At 41.5% G+C, this 15,739-nt stretch overlaps 1 protein-coding gene across 1 annotated transcript in view; it reads left to right on the top strand.

Moving 5' to 3' along the window:
• Rybp (RING1 and YY1 binding protein) overlaps positions 1-13,730 on the top strand; it is a 58,794-nt gene extending 45,064 nt beyond the window's left edge. Inside the window, exons 3-5 of the mRNA NM_019743.3 lie at positions 9,056-9,232; positions 9,330-9,428; positions 9,870-13,730. Of these exons, the coding sequence (NP_062717.2) occupies positions 9,056-9,232; positions 9,330-9,428; positions 9,870-10,122 (529 nt within the window). The 3' untranslated portion in view covers positions 10,123-13,730. The remainder of the gene's footprint in view (positions 1-9,055; positions 9,233-9,329; positions 9,429-9,869) is intronic.
• Positions 13,731-15,739: the final 2,009 nt, after the last annotated feature.

The following is a 15,739-nucleotide window of genomic DNA, read 5'->3' as shown; positions in this document are numbered from 1 at the left end:
TTACTTCTCCTCTAGATAATGCATTGCTTAAAAATGTTAGCTGATCTAATGACCATTTGGTATTCATTAACTTTAGACTTTGGAACACACTCCGAAGCACACAAGGCAAAAACTAGAAGAGTTACAAGGAAGAAACTTGTAATAATAACATGAGGGGTTTTTTTTGTTCGTTGTTGTTGTTGTTGTTTTGGGTGTTTTTTTTTTGTTTGTTTGTTTGTTTTGTTTTGTTTTGAGACTGTGTAGCCCTAGCTGTCCTGGAACTCACTTTGTAGACCAGGCTAGCTTCGAACTCAGAAATCCGCCTGCCTCTGCCTCTGCCTCCCAAGAGCTGGGATTAAAGGCGTGCACCACCACTGCCCGGCTATAACATGAGATTTAAAAAAAAAAAAAAAAAAATGGGGCTGGAGAGATAGCTCAGTGGTTAAGAGCACTGACTACTCTTCCAGAGGTCCTGAGTTCAGTTTCCAGCAACCACATGGTGGCTCACAACCATCTGTAATGGGATCCAATGCCCTCTTCCGGTGTGTGTCTGAAGACAGCTAAAGTGTGCTCCTATAAATAAAATAAATGAATCTTTAAAACGAAAATATTTAGTTAACTGGGTCATTGCAGCAATTAATTCAAGGGGAACCCATATGTGGATACTCAATCAGTGACTGAAACTTGGTAAAGTCCAGAATTTCTCTACTGAACAAGCAGCAAGTGCTTTTAACCACCGAGCCCTCTTTCTAGTCCCCACCGAAAGGTATTTCTAGAAAGCAACTCCTTTCATTTTTCCTGGTCATGAAAGACTAGAAGCTACCACTGGCAGGCAAGACAGTAAGAAGTGAAAACAGTAAAATGTGATGAGAGGGCTTCATTTGAACCCCAAACAGAAAAAAGCTTGAGCACGGGGAACAGAGAGGTTTTCGGGTTATGGTTTGGTGAACAGTTATCATTTAGATGTTATAGTTTTCCTAATTTAGATAATTGCCCCATGCCTACACAAGATGATAACATTAGGTGAGGGATTATATGGGAACCATAGTGTCATTGCAACTTTTCTGTAAGTCAAACTAATAGCCTTTTGAAAATTGGTGAGTTATTTTAGCAGTTTTTGTAAAAAGTTTGCTGGCAGTTATTTAAGAGGGTGGGGGGGATTCTCTGCATAAACACTTTGCAGTTATTTGTGGAGTATAGAGATTCCAACGCCTGTTAAGACACTTGATCAAGAATGAAAGTGGACGCTTTGAGGAAGGCACTGGATTTTAAGTACATACTGAGTTTAAATATATCTGGGTGATTACAGCTATGTATGCAATATAAGATCATTCCATTTATCCAAATATCCCTTTATGCGAGTGAAGGGTTTAGCTATCCAATCTCGTGCAATTGGAGATCTTGCTGGTCATGTAGGAATCCCACTTGTAAAAAAGAGTAACCAGAGTACTTGTGATGGTGTGGGTTCTCTAAGCAGACTTACTCATTGTACTATGCTTTAGGGGATTTTCTTTATTTCTTTATTAAATCTGTAGATCCTTTCTTACTTTGCCAGAGAACCAGAGAATCAACATTTCTGAAGGGCTTCAGCTTCCTACAGTTTTTGCCCCTTGGCCATAGTATTTAAAAAGTATGATGCAGATTGCCCAAGTCTGTCTGGTTCTGTGAGCAAAAGTAGAAATATGCTTGAGTAGTTGGTTATTTGGGGTGGATGGGGACGTGGGGGATTAGAGCTTGTATCTCGTCCAGTACAAAACTGGATTAGAAACACTTGAGGATGCTGCTGGGATTCCAAACTTTTTGCTTCCCTTTAAACATGGTGTGTAGTTCTTTGCGTCGCTCCCGTCACTTCATTTTCCTTCTCAAACTGGTGTGTTAGAGCACACTATGGCACACAGACTATCCTCATGGAAAGCACTTTGCATTGAGAACCAACAGTGTCTCACACTTTCTGCTAGGGGATAGCACTATAGAAGATAATAAAGAGGTATGCTCTGAGACCCAAACAGTTAAGTATAGTATTATAATGCAGAGATAAGCTGTGCTAATGTAGCATCTACTGCCCCACTTTAGAAGAAATACATTCTTGTCGTAAGCACCAAGTTCCTTCAAAGCAGATTTGGGGGGTATAATGCAAAATTGAAGAGGTATCTGTACTGTTTTACAGTTATTCATACTCTAGTAGAGAAAGAGTAAAGTAATAAGTTATAAGTTAAGCAGCAGATAACGCACCAGAGAAACCGGGAAACAAGTGTCCTTGAGCTTGGGTGTAAGTAAGCTTGAAGAAGCTATCTCAGAAGCTAAGGGATAGGAAGGAGGTAGGCAGACAGATGGTGAAAGACAGCATCGGAAAATGCAAAGTCCAGTGTAGTTTAGGCTTGTGTGGATGGACAGTGTGGAGAGAGTTTTAGCTAAGTTGTGAGAGTGTTAAGTCCAGGAGTTAAGATTCCCTTCTGTAAGCATCCAAGTGGAGCAGAGGGTGTGTTTATTACCAGTGATTTAGAAACCATTGTAGCATGAGCATTAAATCATAAATTACCTTCTTACAGCTGTTATTTGCTTGTACTTAAGTTTGGGGGTAATTTTAAGAGTTAGGTTTGAGGGAAACATTTGAAAAGATAGATACCTTAATCTTAATTTCACCATTACCTGCAGAAGATAGTTGGATGAGTACTAGACCTTAAATTGCCTAATAGCTTTTATATTTGTTTAGAGAATTACAGATCCTTTGTATTTTATAAGTATTTATTTTAGTGAAATGAGCTATAATTTCAAAACGGTTACATGGATTTTTAAATAGGGTTTTTGACAGCAATGAAGTAATTTGCACAGCAGATTGGATTGCTTTAATGTCTTGTTTCTTGGAGGGAGACCTGATTTATCAAGGTTATTTGCATCTGAAACTGTATTTGCCTAGAGAGTTGTTGTCCTTGTAGTTTATAAGGTAGTTTTGCATGCCTTTTGGAAGAAAAAGATTCGGTTCACATCCAACTCACTGTATAGTATTTGTAACGTGTTATAGTTGACTGTAAAAACAGGCTAAATAGGCTGCTGACAGTGTAGAGCTGCAACCTGCCTGCATCTCAAGAGCAGGCACTTCACTGTGTTTATTAAATATTGAATGCCAGTGTCTAAGCTAGAGAAACTTGAGGGATCACTTACTCTCGGTCAATGTCTTCATCATCAAGGGCATATATATATATGTCAGGCCAGCTGATGTGACGTAACCCAGAACCACAGAGTACACTGAGCCAAGGCTTTGATGCTGCTGTAGACCTTCCTCCCTCTGTTAGGTTGGGCAGATGGGAGCCTGTCCTGCCAATTTAGGCTGTTAGGGTACTTGGGCTAACATACTCAAGAGCAGAATCCTGACACCACTAAGACCAGATGAAATGCCAAAGAAACCCATTGATCTTCAGAGAAAGGTCTAGGAAGCTAGTAGGGTGGCTCAGTGAATAAGGGCACTTGCTACCAAACCTGGCAACTCGAAGTCAATTCTCAAAACCCACATGATGGGAGGAGAGAACCAATTCCCTCAAGTTGTCCTGACAACTACCATACTTGTACCATTCATACCATGGTACAAACCAGACACACACACCCTTTTAATGTATTTTGTTCATGGACTTTAGAAGACATGCTATGGTGACCTAGAGAGTATACTTATGGGACATTTGCTAAAAATCATTGGTGTGGCCACAGTTTTTCCTGGTACTTCAGGTACCACAGGGAAGAGACAAGTGGAAAGAAGCTGTTCTTATATATGACTGAAATCACTGTTGGTAAGTTGTGCTAGTGTTTAGTAAGTTCAGGGTCTTTATTCTTAGACCAATAATTATTATGTTGCCTGTTTCTTTTTTGGAGTTTGAGTTCATCTGAATGATTCTGCAGGTTGCCTTTTTGGCAGTGGGACTTGCCTGTGGCGCACCATGCTTACATATAAAAATACTTGGCCAGAGCAGCCCCGTACTATTCAAAACTAGAGACTCCAAGGAGCTTTTGCCTGTCTTGGTTATATCAATAGAAAAAATTTACATCAGAATTTACTTTTGGTGTGGTTTTGTTTGTTGTTTGAGAAAGGGTTTCCCTGTGTAGCCCTAGCTTCCTTGGTACTCGCTATTTCTAAACTTAAAGATCTGCCTGCTTCTGCCTCCTGAGCGCTGAGATCTACCCAACTTCGGATCAGAATTTAAAGTTGAAGAAATGTTTATAGCACCAGAATAGAATAACACACAGGCTGTCAATAATAATGCTACACACCATACAGCCTTTGAAAATGCTCCATTGTAAACTCAGGACACAACAGAAAGGCTGTGAAAAGACAGCTTATTTTAGAGTTATAGGGACAAAAGTTCTTCTAGACCCTCCGGAGAAGGTCTTCGTCCTTTAGAACCCCTGTATCAATGAATCAATTGGCTAAGACTTTAGGCTGTGTTTGTCAGGCTGGTTTATAGATTGTTCCCAGGGTTTGAAGTACTTCTAGCATTCCTAAAATTTTAATTCTTTGGTTATAGAAAAGTTACAGTTCTGCTTTTCTGGTATTCAAAATAATGTGTTTAGGGCCTAGAACACATTTCTGTATTGTTCAGAATGACAGCTTTGAATTGACCATTTATCTACTGTTTATTAATTAGCTAAGGAAATTTGTGTGGGAGCTTGTAGTGGCTGACCACCTGTACCCGAAGAGTATGTAATAATGTGTATGTAATATAGATGAAGTTTGCAGCCTCCCTTGAAGCCACTGAATGTCTGCCAACCCCAGATCCTCAAGTGAAAGTTCACTAGAGGCTCTTTGGAGATAGCCTAATGAAGCTGGGTGTGTCTTTATTTCCTGGGGCAGGGTGGGTACTGGTTTCTTTTCAGGTAATTTTCCCTTGGCTCCTAGTATTTGAGCTACATCTGTAGCTGTGATGGTGGTGGTGCTTTGGCTGTATGTAGCATTTTCAGTAGCAATCATTTTTATTTTGCTGCATATGTATATGTTATGACTAGAGCTAAATGAGCATTTCTTCTTATTTTATTATGACTGTAGCCAGATTAACTTAAATGTGACTCTACTGTGCTCTAAAGTTATTTATTGAGGCTCTGTAACAGAGCCTGAGGAGCCCAAAAGCTGTCCAACTCCAATCTGTACTCTGGGTTTTTGGACAGGGTTGTCTTTATATAGTCCTGTCTGTCCTTGGAACTTAACTGGCCTCATTCACTAAGATCCTTCTGCCTCTGCTTCCCTAGTGCTGAGACACCCAGTTGTACTCTTTTACACTACATGGCTCATATTACCTGACGACAACACAAGAAATATCTGGTAGAAAAGGGCTTTGTGTATGGTTTGGTTGTGTTTCTTGGCTTTTTGAGACAGGATTTCTCTGCGTAGCCTTGACTGTTCTGAAACTTACTCTGTAGACCAGGCTGGCCTCACTCAGAGATCTGCCTGCCTCCCAAGTGCTGGGATTAAAGGTCTGCATCACCACTGCCTGTTGAGAAAAGAGTTGATTTAGTAGTGGGAGACAAATTTAACAGAGCCCAGTGGCTTTCTTGATTCTTATATATACTGGTGGGAAAGAATAGCCTAGAATTGGGAAAGGGGGAAAGCAGAGAAATTAATGATACCCTACAAGGTATGGCCAAATATGGTGAAGTTTTTAAATTACCTTTGTGTGAAGATAGCTGGTTTTAATTTGAAGTCATGGGTTCCTTGGTATTCAAGATACTGTGGGTCAGGGATCAGGATTAAATCAACAGAAAAGTTGTACTTAGTAAGAGCCAAGACCATTCATGTGTGGTGTATGCTGCTGCAGGGGTGGACAGCTAGCTTATCACATTGCCTCAGATAAATGCAAGAATCACTCTGAAATGTCTTTAACTGTTCACAACTTAGAATTTAAATTCTTTTACAGACACTAGTTCAAATAAAGATCAGTTATTTAGTTCAGTATAACCAGGCACTTTGCAAAGAATATTTTTTATATAACAAAAATTATATTTATGTAGATATATAAATAAAATATTGGTAAAATATTTTCTAATAATTGTCCTGTTTACAAACGCATATTTGATCTGTCCTGATATTGAATGTATCACCATTCCCATCTGCTGTTACACCTTTTTGTCTACAGGAAAATTAGCTGCATATAAGTGCTTTGGTGTCTTCAGGCTGGGCATATACATGTTTTTGGAAGGGTGGTGGGATTTAGTGCTTCCCATAGGGATACCTTAATATGAGATAACATTCTGGGTTTTCACTTTCCCTAGGTCATGAAATTGTTCCTTAACACTTGAAGTGCCTGGGGCAGGGGTGGGGAGGTGGAGTAAGTATTATAGCAAGTTTGTAGCAAGTATTTCAACTATTGAAAGCAATAAATTGTCACTGTAGGGTTTGAGTGGGATAGAGAAAGTTGTGAGTTGCTTATAAAGGTACCTGTCAATTAGATTATAGAGCCATGCATACATTTAAAACACAGGAATTCTAATTTTCAAATTTTCACTATTTTCAAATAACAGTGCTTTTAGAATCTGGGTCAATTTTCATAGTTAATGATCGATCAAATGTGATGTTACCTAATCTTAATTCCTTTTGATTTGTATAAAATAGCACATCACTCCCTGCCCACACACTGTTGTACCCATTATGCTAGAATGAATGGACCATCATTTATTCTCTGTATATATGGGGTTTTGTCCTGCCCATAATGAATCTTGTTGCCTGTGCTGAAAAATTAGAGTATATTTGCTGATGTGTTGCCCAACATTGGCTCAAGTATTTAGACATCTTACCTGTTGACCAAAGCATGTGAGTAGTGCAGCAAGCTAGCCTTGTTTGGAGCCATGTATCCTGGAGAAGCCAGGGAGCTACAGTAGAAAGGAGCTGGAGGTTGTGCTGTTGGTGCAGTACCTGGCCTTCACAGGTTGCTTGAAGGTTCAGGAACTCCCTTTTTCTGTCTCTCTTCATCTCCTTCTGTAAGGCTACATCCATCACCCCACATGGCTTGCACCAAAACAGATACCATTTCTGATCTCCATGATACTAACATCTGTTATTCTGTGCACAACCTCACTCAGGCTCTTATCACCACTGCCATTACTGACAGCCTGTAATACCTTCATCTTTGCTACAGCCTTGATCTGTAGGAGAGTGGCTGGGTGTACACAACACCCTTTGCCCCCACCTGCAGTAGTTATTTATATGTATTTTACTTGGCATTGAGGTGTTAAGTGTGGCCTGGTAAAGGACACCACAAAACTTGACTGAAGTTCCAGCATGAGGCCACTTGGGTGCCCTTGGTTCTGTCTCTGTATGGGTTGCTCTGCAGGTGACTCTCCTTTCAGTTTGTAGTCAAATCTAGGTGCTTTTCCATACAGAACAAGGCCTTATCTAGCCTAGGCTGGTAGGCTGGCCTCAAATTCATTAGGTTTAACAGCAGTGCTAGGGATCAAACCCCCAGGGCTTTGTGTATGTAGGGAAAGCACACCTAACCTCACACCACCACCACCACTGAAATTTCCTTTTGATACCTGAGTGTCAAAGTTTCAAATAGGTTAAAGTATAGGGCAGCTTGTTTCAAGCCTGTTCTATACTGCCTGATAACAATCCCTGAAAAGGGCTAGGTTTTGTTCCTTTGTTTATGCAGTGCACTTCCATATTGTCTTCGTATGTGTAGCTATATTTCTCTTTGACGGGACATGTTAGGTAGGGCTGCTTTGTTAAACCTAAAGGGGAAACTCTGGACCCTTGGAGGCAAGGGTTTAATCATCTAGAGCAGTGTGGTTCTCAGCCTGTGGCTCATGCACCACCACCTCCTCCCTTTGGGGTGGGGGTGGGGATCCAACAAACCCTATCTCGGGTTGCATATCAATTTTTTTACATTACGATTCATAATAGCAAAATTACAGTTATGAAGTAACAACAAAAATAATTTTATGTTGGGGTTCACCACATCAGACGGAGTATTAGGTCTAGAGAGATCTTGAGATTTTTTTCCTTTTCTTAGAGAACTGTACTCTCAGGTAACTGGCCTCATGTTCCAGGCTTGCACTGCTGATAGCAGACATTCTTTGAAATTATACCTTTACTGGAATTAAAAGCATCTGTCCCCTTTCACCTGTATCCCTTGTCTTCTACATCATGTCTTTTCAAGGGATGCTCCAGTAGCTTGTTTGCCTAACAGTCACATGCCTTGGCTGTGCTGTTCTAGGTTCCTCTTATCAGTGGTCAGTAATAGTAACATTTCATCCCAGCCATCTCTACCTGAACACAAACTGTCCTCGCATTGTACCCCCTCCCCTCCTCTCCTCTCCCTTCCCCTCCCCTTACTAGATGAACTACTGCCTTGTAATATTTGGGGGAAAAAAAAATATATATATATATATATCACTTTTCTGTTATATGGCTACACGATATGGGCTGCGGTGTGCAGAAATATTGGCTAGCATTCCTTCCCCTGAGTTTGGGTCTGTGAATGGACCTGCATTGTGAAAGTGTTTGGCACCACTTAGAAGCTATGTACAATAGCAGTGAGAGAGCCCGTGTCAGCTGGGGATTGGTGCAGACATAACTGTTACAGCACAGTCAATGTACTGCTTGTCTGTGAGAGTTGTTTTTTTTTTTTTTTTTAAACCAGTGACTTCATCCTCTTGGGAGTTTGTATGAACCACAGTTACCTTTTATTGCCTTGTATGGGTTGTCCATGCCAATCACAGCTGCAGGGGAGCAGGCCCAGTTAGAATAATTAGATTGAGGAGTGAATGTCACACTTCTAATTTCATTCTCTTTTCAAGGGATTACCAGTGTCCGTTTAATAAAACGAGATTAGCCCTCTGCAGCGGATGTATTTGAAAGCTGTCAATATAATTGTGACAGCTCAAAAGAAGCATTTTTTAGCACTCCTATAAACTTGTTATAATAGGTGGTTGCATATGGGTGTGTGCATGTGTATTGTAAGTGCATATGATAGAGATCTCCTTTTGAAGGTATACACACAACATTGAAACTGTGGATTATTATTGGACAGTTGCCATAATAAAATCGTTAAAGTACTCACACAGTAGTTAATGTTCTATCTTGTGTTGACTGTTGTAGGAAACCTCGCATCAATTCTCAGCTGGTGGCACAGCAGGTGGCACAGCAGTACGCCACTCCACCTCCCCCTAAGAAGGAGAAGAAGGAGAAGGTCGAAAAGCCTGACAAAGAAAAGCCAGAGAAAGACAAGGACATTAGCCCCAGTGTCACCAAGAAAAACACCAACAAGAAAACAAAGTAAGTTTCTGGGTACTACAAACAATTTTGCACTTGAATCAGACATTTTAAATGATGATTTATTTTTATTTTTCTGGGTCTTTGCTTTGTCCCTTAGACCAAAGTCTGATATTCTGAAAGATCCTCCTAGTGAAGCTAACAGCATACAGTCTGCTAACGCTACAACAAAGACCAGCGAAACAAACCACACCTCAAGGTACAGTGAAATTGAACGGAAGTACTAAGTCAGAAGGCCAGAGTTACTGAATACTTAAGAAATTTTAGACTGAGGGATCTGAGGGAAATGGAAGGAGGAGCTAGAGGGAAGGCTGCTGACCTTTTAAGATCATCTTTTAATGATTTGCCATCCAATCAGAAGTTCTGCTTGCTGACGATGGTTTCTCTTACCGCTCTTTTTTTTTAAAGATTTATTTATTATTTATTATATGTAAGTACACTGTAGCTGTCTTCAGACACTCCAGAAGGAGTCAGATCTTGTTACGGATGGTTGTGAGCCACCATGTGGTTGCTGGGATTTGAACTCCGGACCTTCGGAAGAGCAGTCAGGTTAGTGGGCAGCTTAAGTCTGCGAGCATAGGACTAGGAAGGCTTGTGTTGATATTGCCACTTCTTAAATGGTTCCCTTGACGGATTTCAGGCCCCGGCTGAAGAATGTGGACAGGAGCACCGCACAGCAGTTGGCAGTAACTGTGGGCAACGTCACCGTCATTATCACAGACTTTAAGGAAAAGACTCGCTCCTCCTCCACATCCTCTTCCACAGTGACCTCCAGTGCAGGGTCAGAACAGCAGAACCAGAGCAGCTCGGGCTCAGAGAGCACAGACAAAGGCTCCTCCCGCTCCTCCACGCCAAAGGGCGACATGTCAGCAGTGAATGATGAATCTTTCTGAGATTGCACATGGAATTGTGAAACTATGAATCAGGGTATGAGATTCAAACCCTCCACCTGCCCATGCTGCTTGCACCCTGGAGAGTCTTCTGTGGACGACCTTGTAGTGACGCTACCAGGAGAGGTTCCGCTTGCCGTGGGCATCTGGCTACCAAGGAATTTCGTACCCTGACAGTTACTCTTGACACTTTTATGTATTCCATTGTTTTATATGATTTTCCTAACAATCATTTATAATTGGATGTGCTCCTGAATCTACTTTTTATATATATATATAAAAAAAATCTGCTGTGCACAATTTTCCATGTACATTACAACTGGTTTTGTTTCTGTTTTGTTGAAGAGGGTTGGGAGGGGGGAGGGAACTTTTATTTATTGTGTTCACAGACTCCATCCTGTCAGCATATCCTCTTAAATTTAGTTCTTTCTTCCAGCTATACTCTGTACTATCAGTTTTGATATAACTATATATATAAATATAAAATTATATATAAAGGGTTATTTGAAACCAATCCATGGCAACGCTGGTGCTTGATACACTGTGAAGTGAATACAACATTGAACAGTTGACACAGATCTGGGACAGTCCCTTCTATGAAAGTGCTGAAATATCATTAAAATCAGTCTTACATGAAGTATGTTCCAACCTGCGTGGGAACTTGACTCTCTCATCTGTCTTTAGAGTACTGGATAATATAAAAAATATATTTTTTAAACAATGTGATCTCAAATTTAAAGACTGCTCCAGATAGCCTGCATTTGCAATGGGCTAATTGACAAATGACAAGTGGTTCAGTTGGAGGGCTTTGACCATTCGGAAGTAACAAGACTAGCTCCAGAATGCCAAGTATTCGTGTAAATTATGGTTACATGTTAACATTGCTGTTTTTATTAAGCACTCATGAGAATATGGTGTTCTGTATCTCGAATTCCGGCCTTTTTCCAGACCTCTGCTCACGCCTGAGGTATATCTAGCAGCTGTCTTAGTTCTAGGGTTGCGGTAGTGCATCTTTGAATCCACACCACCCAGGGAAGCAGTCTACATCCTCTGTGGTGTTGCAGTGGTGGATTTTGTGATCATGGCCTGTTTTACTCCTCCTCCCGTACCCCGTCCTCCAAATCCTCACCCTACCAATGCAGTTGTTAGTCTTTCTTCTTAAAACCTACTATGGCTCATTTTATTAAACAAGGGTTGTCAACCTCACATCCAGACCTGACACAGAGATCTTCCAGTCTCTGGAGTCAGTTCTTAGTTCCTTGTGTGGGAAAGGATCGCAGGGGTGCATGGGCGAGTTGCGGGGAAAGCTCACTTCCCAGGAGAGTGAATGAATAGTAGGTGTTCTTTGTTGACTGAACTCTTGAAAGCTTTTCATTTTCACCATTTTAGGGGTAGGAGATAATGAAAGACCACTGATAATAGTTTATCATCCCATCCCAAGTCTCAGTGACTCTGCTTTGCTCTTAGATTCAGGGTATCTCTCCTATCTGACTTAGCTTCATGTCCACCGAGTTTGTAGTGCTTAAGTCACATTAAGCATGTGGTGTTAACCTTCCTTTAGTTTATCACACTCAAGGACTCATAGGAGAGCGTGTAAGGGAACACCGACTCTTGGTGGTAAAAGAACCGGGTTTGCTTAATAAAAGAATTTCTATGTGTGGAGGCAACAAGTTAAGAACATATTAACAGCTTGAATTGAGTAGCCAACAGGAATGGTTCCATTCACATTTACATTAAAACCAGTCATTCGATGCGCCGGAGTCTGTCCACAAAGGCAGTGCTATTTGTCAATGGGCTCCTGTTCTCGACGCATGGACAATGCTCCCCTCTTTTTAAAACAGTGCTTGTGTCTGGGATGCAAGCTGTACTTACCTTTTTAAATACCTTTTTAAAGTATTTATTAATGAACCAAAGGAAACCAGGTGCTTTCTGTAAGCATCAGAATATATAATACATAGTGATTTGACTATGAATTTTAAATCCACATTTTAATATTAGTGGGGTATTGCAAAGACATTCCTTCTAAAGTTTTAATATTCCTTTTATTAAGGGTCTCAGGGAGGGTTAATTAGTCAGCCATATTTATTTTCCAGAGGTGTAAGGAATTGCTAAGTTTTTTAATTAACTTTTTAAAAAAAAAATTAAATGCCACCAAATTCATGTGGATTGCACTGCTCTTTGAACCAATAAGTGTTGGTATGCACTTTGTTCAGAAACACTGTGTACTTTTTCAAAACGAGTTTCATGTAAAGTGATTGGACCCCCTAGATTAGTGGAAAAGGCTGATTTACCAGCTCCTCATAGGCTACTAATTCATTCATCGCTGGTGTCTTGGGTTTTCAGTTTTGCCTCCATGATAAATTAAAGAATGAGGAGAGGTGAAGGGAGGGAAGGACCACTTCAGAACTAGTGAACTTGCCTTGAGGTAGAAACTGCAGTGGTGGAGTCTAAGCAGTCAGATGTTCCTGGCCGCCCTGTCTCGGCTGTCGTGGGCTGCGTTGGGATAGAGAGGTGATAGGTGCCACACAATGCCATCCTCAGGCATGCATTCTGGAAATGGAATTCCTATTAGCTTCCTGCATTTACAGTTTGCCCTGCTATAGTACTCCGTAGGTAAAAACACTAGTGTAGCTTACAAAGAGACATTAAGAGGACCAGAAATACTTGGTATTCAGTGGCACAGAAAGAAAGCAGATTAAAACAAAAAGCACAGTGTTAAGGCTTGCAAGTTTCCCGTGCGTTTAGTACATGATCTTTCACACTCGTGTGCACACACACAGCTGAGCTGACATGCTCTGCCCGAGTCATGCAGTTGGGAAGGGGGAAAAGACATCTTGACACCCACGAGAATATTTTAATCAAAACCTTTCAGTTTGGATCTGGATACTTCAAAACATTGGCAGACGCTTCTGTGAGTTTAGCTCCACTAAGATGTCTCGCCTGCCTTATTAAGACCATTCTCAGTCTACATTTTTAAGCTGCCGTATCTTAAATTATTGAGAATTTATTAATTGCTGACTATATAATAACCTTTGCTTGTATGTTACGGAAAATGGTTTAAGAGCCAACATTTAGAGTGTGACAATGGAGCTGAACAGTTTCTAACGCGCAAGCAGTTCTGTTCTTGTGTATGACTTGTAACCTTAATTTACTGTGTAAAGATGGTTACATTATTTCCTTAGCTTTGTTTGTTGGAGACAGATAGCGAATGCTTGTTAAGTATGTCAACATAATCTCCCCTTGTGAACTTTTGTTAATGTCTTATACGAGCTCTCTTTTCCATTTGCCCAGAAAGGTGGCTTGTATAACGCTTTGGAAGTTTCTGCTCCGTCCGTCTTAGAGCTGACAGTCTGTTAGGTTTGTTTTCTCTTCATGCTAAAGTGTCGGTGGTTTTGTGAACTGGTCAGAAATTCACAGGTCTTAAATGTTTGGGGGAAATTTATATTGGACACTGCTCTTTGTCTAGCAAATAAAAGATGTTAATATATTCCTGTTATTGGCATGTGCACGACTGTTATTAGAAGCCACTTTATCATTTTCCTGCTTTAAATAGAAATGTCTATTTATGAATTCTGCTTGTAGTTTTTTCACAAATAAAATAGTAAAATTTACATTGGAGATGATTATTTTTGTTCCATAGGTTTTCGCCCTTAGAAAAGTCATTTTTCATGCCCTCTCCCACACACACTTGTGGGATGTTTGGGGGTGGGTGTGGGGGTAGAAAGTATATTTCCTTCAGTATTCGAGTTACCACAGCTGAAGTTATTTTGAGTGTCTTAGTGTGCAGATCATCGCATAGTAAAAGAAAGATCAGAGCTACAGAATCATTGAGACTTGGAAGAAAGCAATTGTGTCTGTGCTCCCTTAAGATAGGCTGTAGATGATCTGAAGGAGGAACTGGAGAGGTCTTCAAGCATTTGAAAGCCCTCAGTCAGCCCTTGCTCTCCACAGAGCTCACTAAGCCTGTGGTACCCAGATGGAGTGAAACAGGGTGTCTAGTCCCCAAACCCCAACCTAAGACTGGCTCTTCAACCTGCTGCTGCTTGTGGCCTGCCTTGAGGATTCAGCCTGAGGGACTCCTTGTCCGGTTCTGTGCTTGAGCTCACACTGAAGGGAAGAGTGCATATGGAGTCTTGCCTTGTTGAAGAAACGCTTACCCAATGGTTCCTGTCTGCATTTCCATCATCGTTCAGGTCTTCTGAAATAATTAGCATGGGGTAAATGGTGATGGTGCTGATGTTTGCCCCAAGACGACCTAGGTGTAGAAAAGTTTCCTGTTGTCTTCCTCCGATGCTTTTTGTGGTACTTGCAGGCGGTGGGGCTCCCCACTGATAGTGGTACTGGGGACACTTGGGTGAATGGAATCTCTCATGTAACTTGTCTGAGCACTAGGCATCAGGAAGAGTGTATTGACCTCATGACCTGAGAGGCTGAAGCTGCTGCTCAGCTAAGTTGTCATGGACACCAACTATCCTGACCTTAGAATTGCTTGCCAGTTGAGCACAGTGTGGTAAGTCACTTGCTGAGGGAATTGTACAAGGCCAGAATGGTGTTAAAAGTCACAAGCAGTGCCCGGAACAGGACAGAAAGAAGTGTCTTGTTCCTTGCAAATAAAAGCAGGACAAAAGTAGAGCCTTTCTGGAGGTAGGCTGGTAACTTCAGCCAAGTACTGTTTGCTAGTCACTGAGGGAAATTACTGCCTAATCTAATTGCCCAGTGGAAGGAGAAAGGCTCTCATTTTCCCAAAAAGACTGTACTCCGTACCTGGGAATACAAGCCATTGTGGGGCCCAGGCAAATGGTGGAGTGAAAGGTATGCAGGCTGTGTGGGGTTGGGGAGTTGGGCATCTTTCCACCATCAGGGCCCTTGGGCTTTAGTTTTGATCTCACATTCACAGGTTGCTGGGGATTAACTCGGGGAAGTGGGGAGAAGAGGAGACTTAGAACGGTCCTCTGTGCAGCTGCTTTCATTGTCCTGTGTTTGGGGACAGACCTGGCAAAGGCTACTAACGTGAGATGACTTCCCCAAGTTCCCCAGGCAGATTTTGAACTTTTGGTTCTCCTACCTTGGCCTCTAGCATAGCTAGGATTTCAGGCCTGCACTTATCAGAGCCAGCTATACAGATGCCTTTGGCCCAGACCTGCTGGGCTAGCATACAGGGTGCTGCACCTTCTCGCCATGTGCTCATACCAGACATCACTGAGAGTCAATCACTTTTTTTTTTAAAGCTTAATCCAGAACCAGACTTTCCCAACACAAACTGATAACCCACAGAACATTGATAACCCATGCCCATATTGTGGAACCCATTTGTAATTCCTGACCTGGACAGAACTCACTCAAAACTATTGAAACAACATTTGAGTCACTGAAGGAGTCCAAGGAGGCCAGCCAAGAGACTTGGCAAGAAGGAAAAAAACTACCCAGGATGAGAACCCAGTTCCCTGTAGAACAAAGCCAGGTTGGAAGGTTCCTAGTACTGCCAGGATTGGGCAGAGGCGCCACAGGCTCCCGATCCAAGGATCTTGCAATCCTGAGTGCTTAGATGTAGTCTTGACCAGGACCTACACAGGCTAGATCACCCCAGTTCTCTCATCCTCAGCCACAAAGCACAAGCCAG

The sequence above is a fragment of the Mus musculus genome, chromosome 6 (genome assembly GCF_000001635.26).
Source record: "Mus musculus strain C57BL/6J chromosome 6, GRCm38.p6 C57BL/6J".
NCBI classification, from domain to species: domain Eukaryota; kingdom Metazoa; phylum Chordata; class Mammalia; order Rodentia; family Muridae; genus Mus; species Mus musculus.
This window is presented reverse-complemented; position numbering and strand designations above follow the sequence as displayed.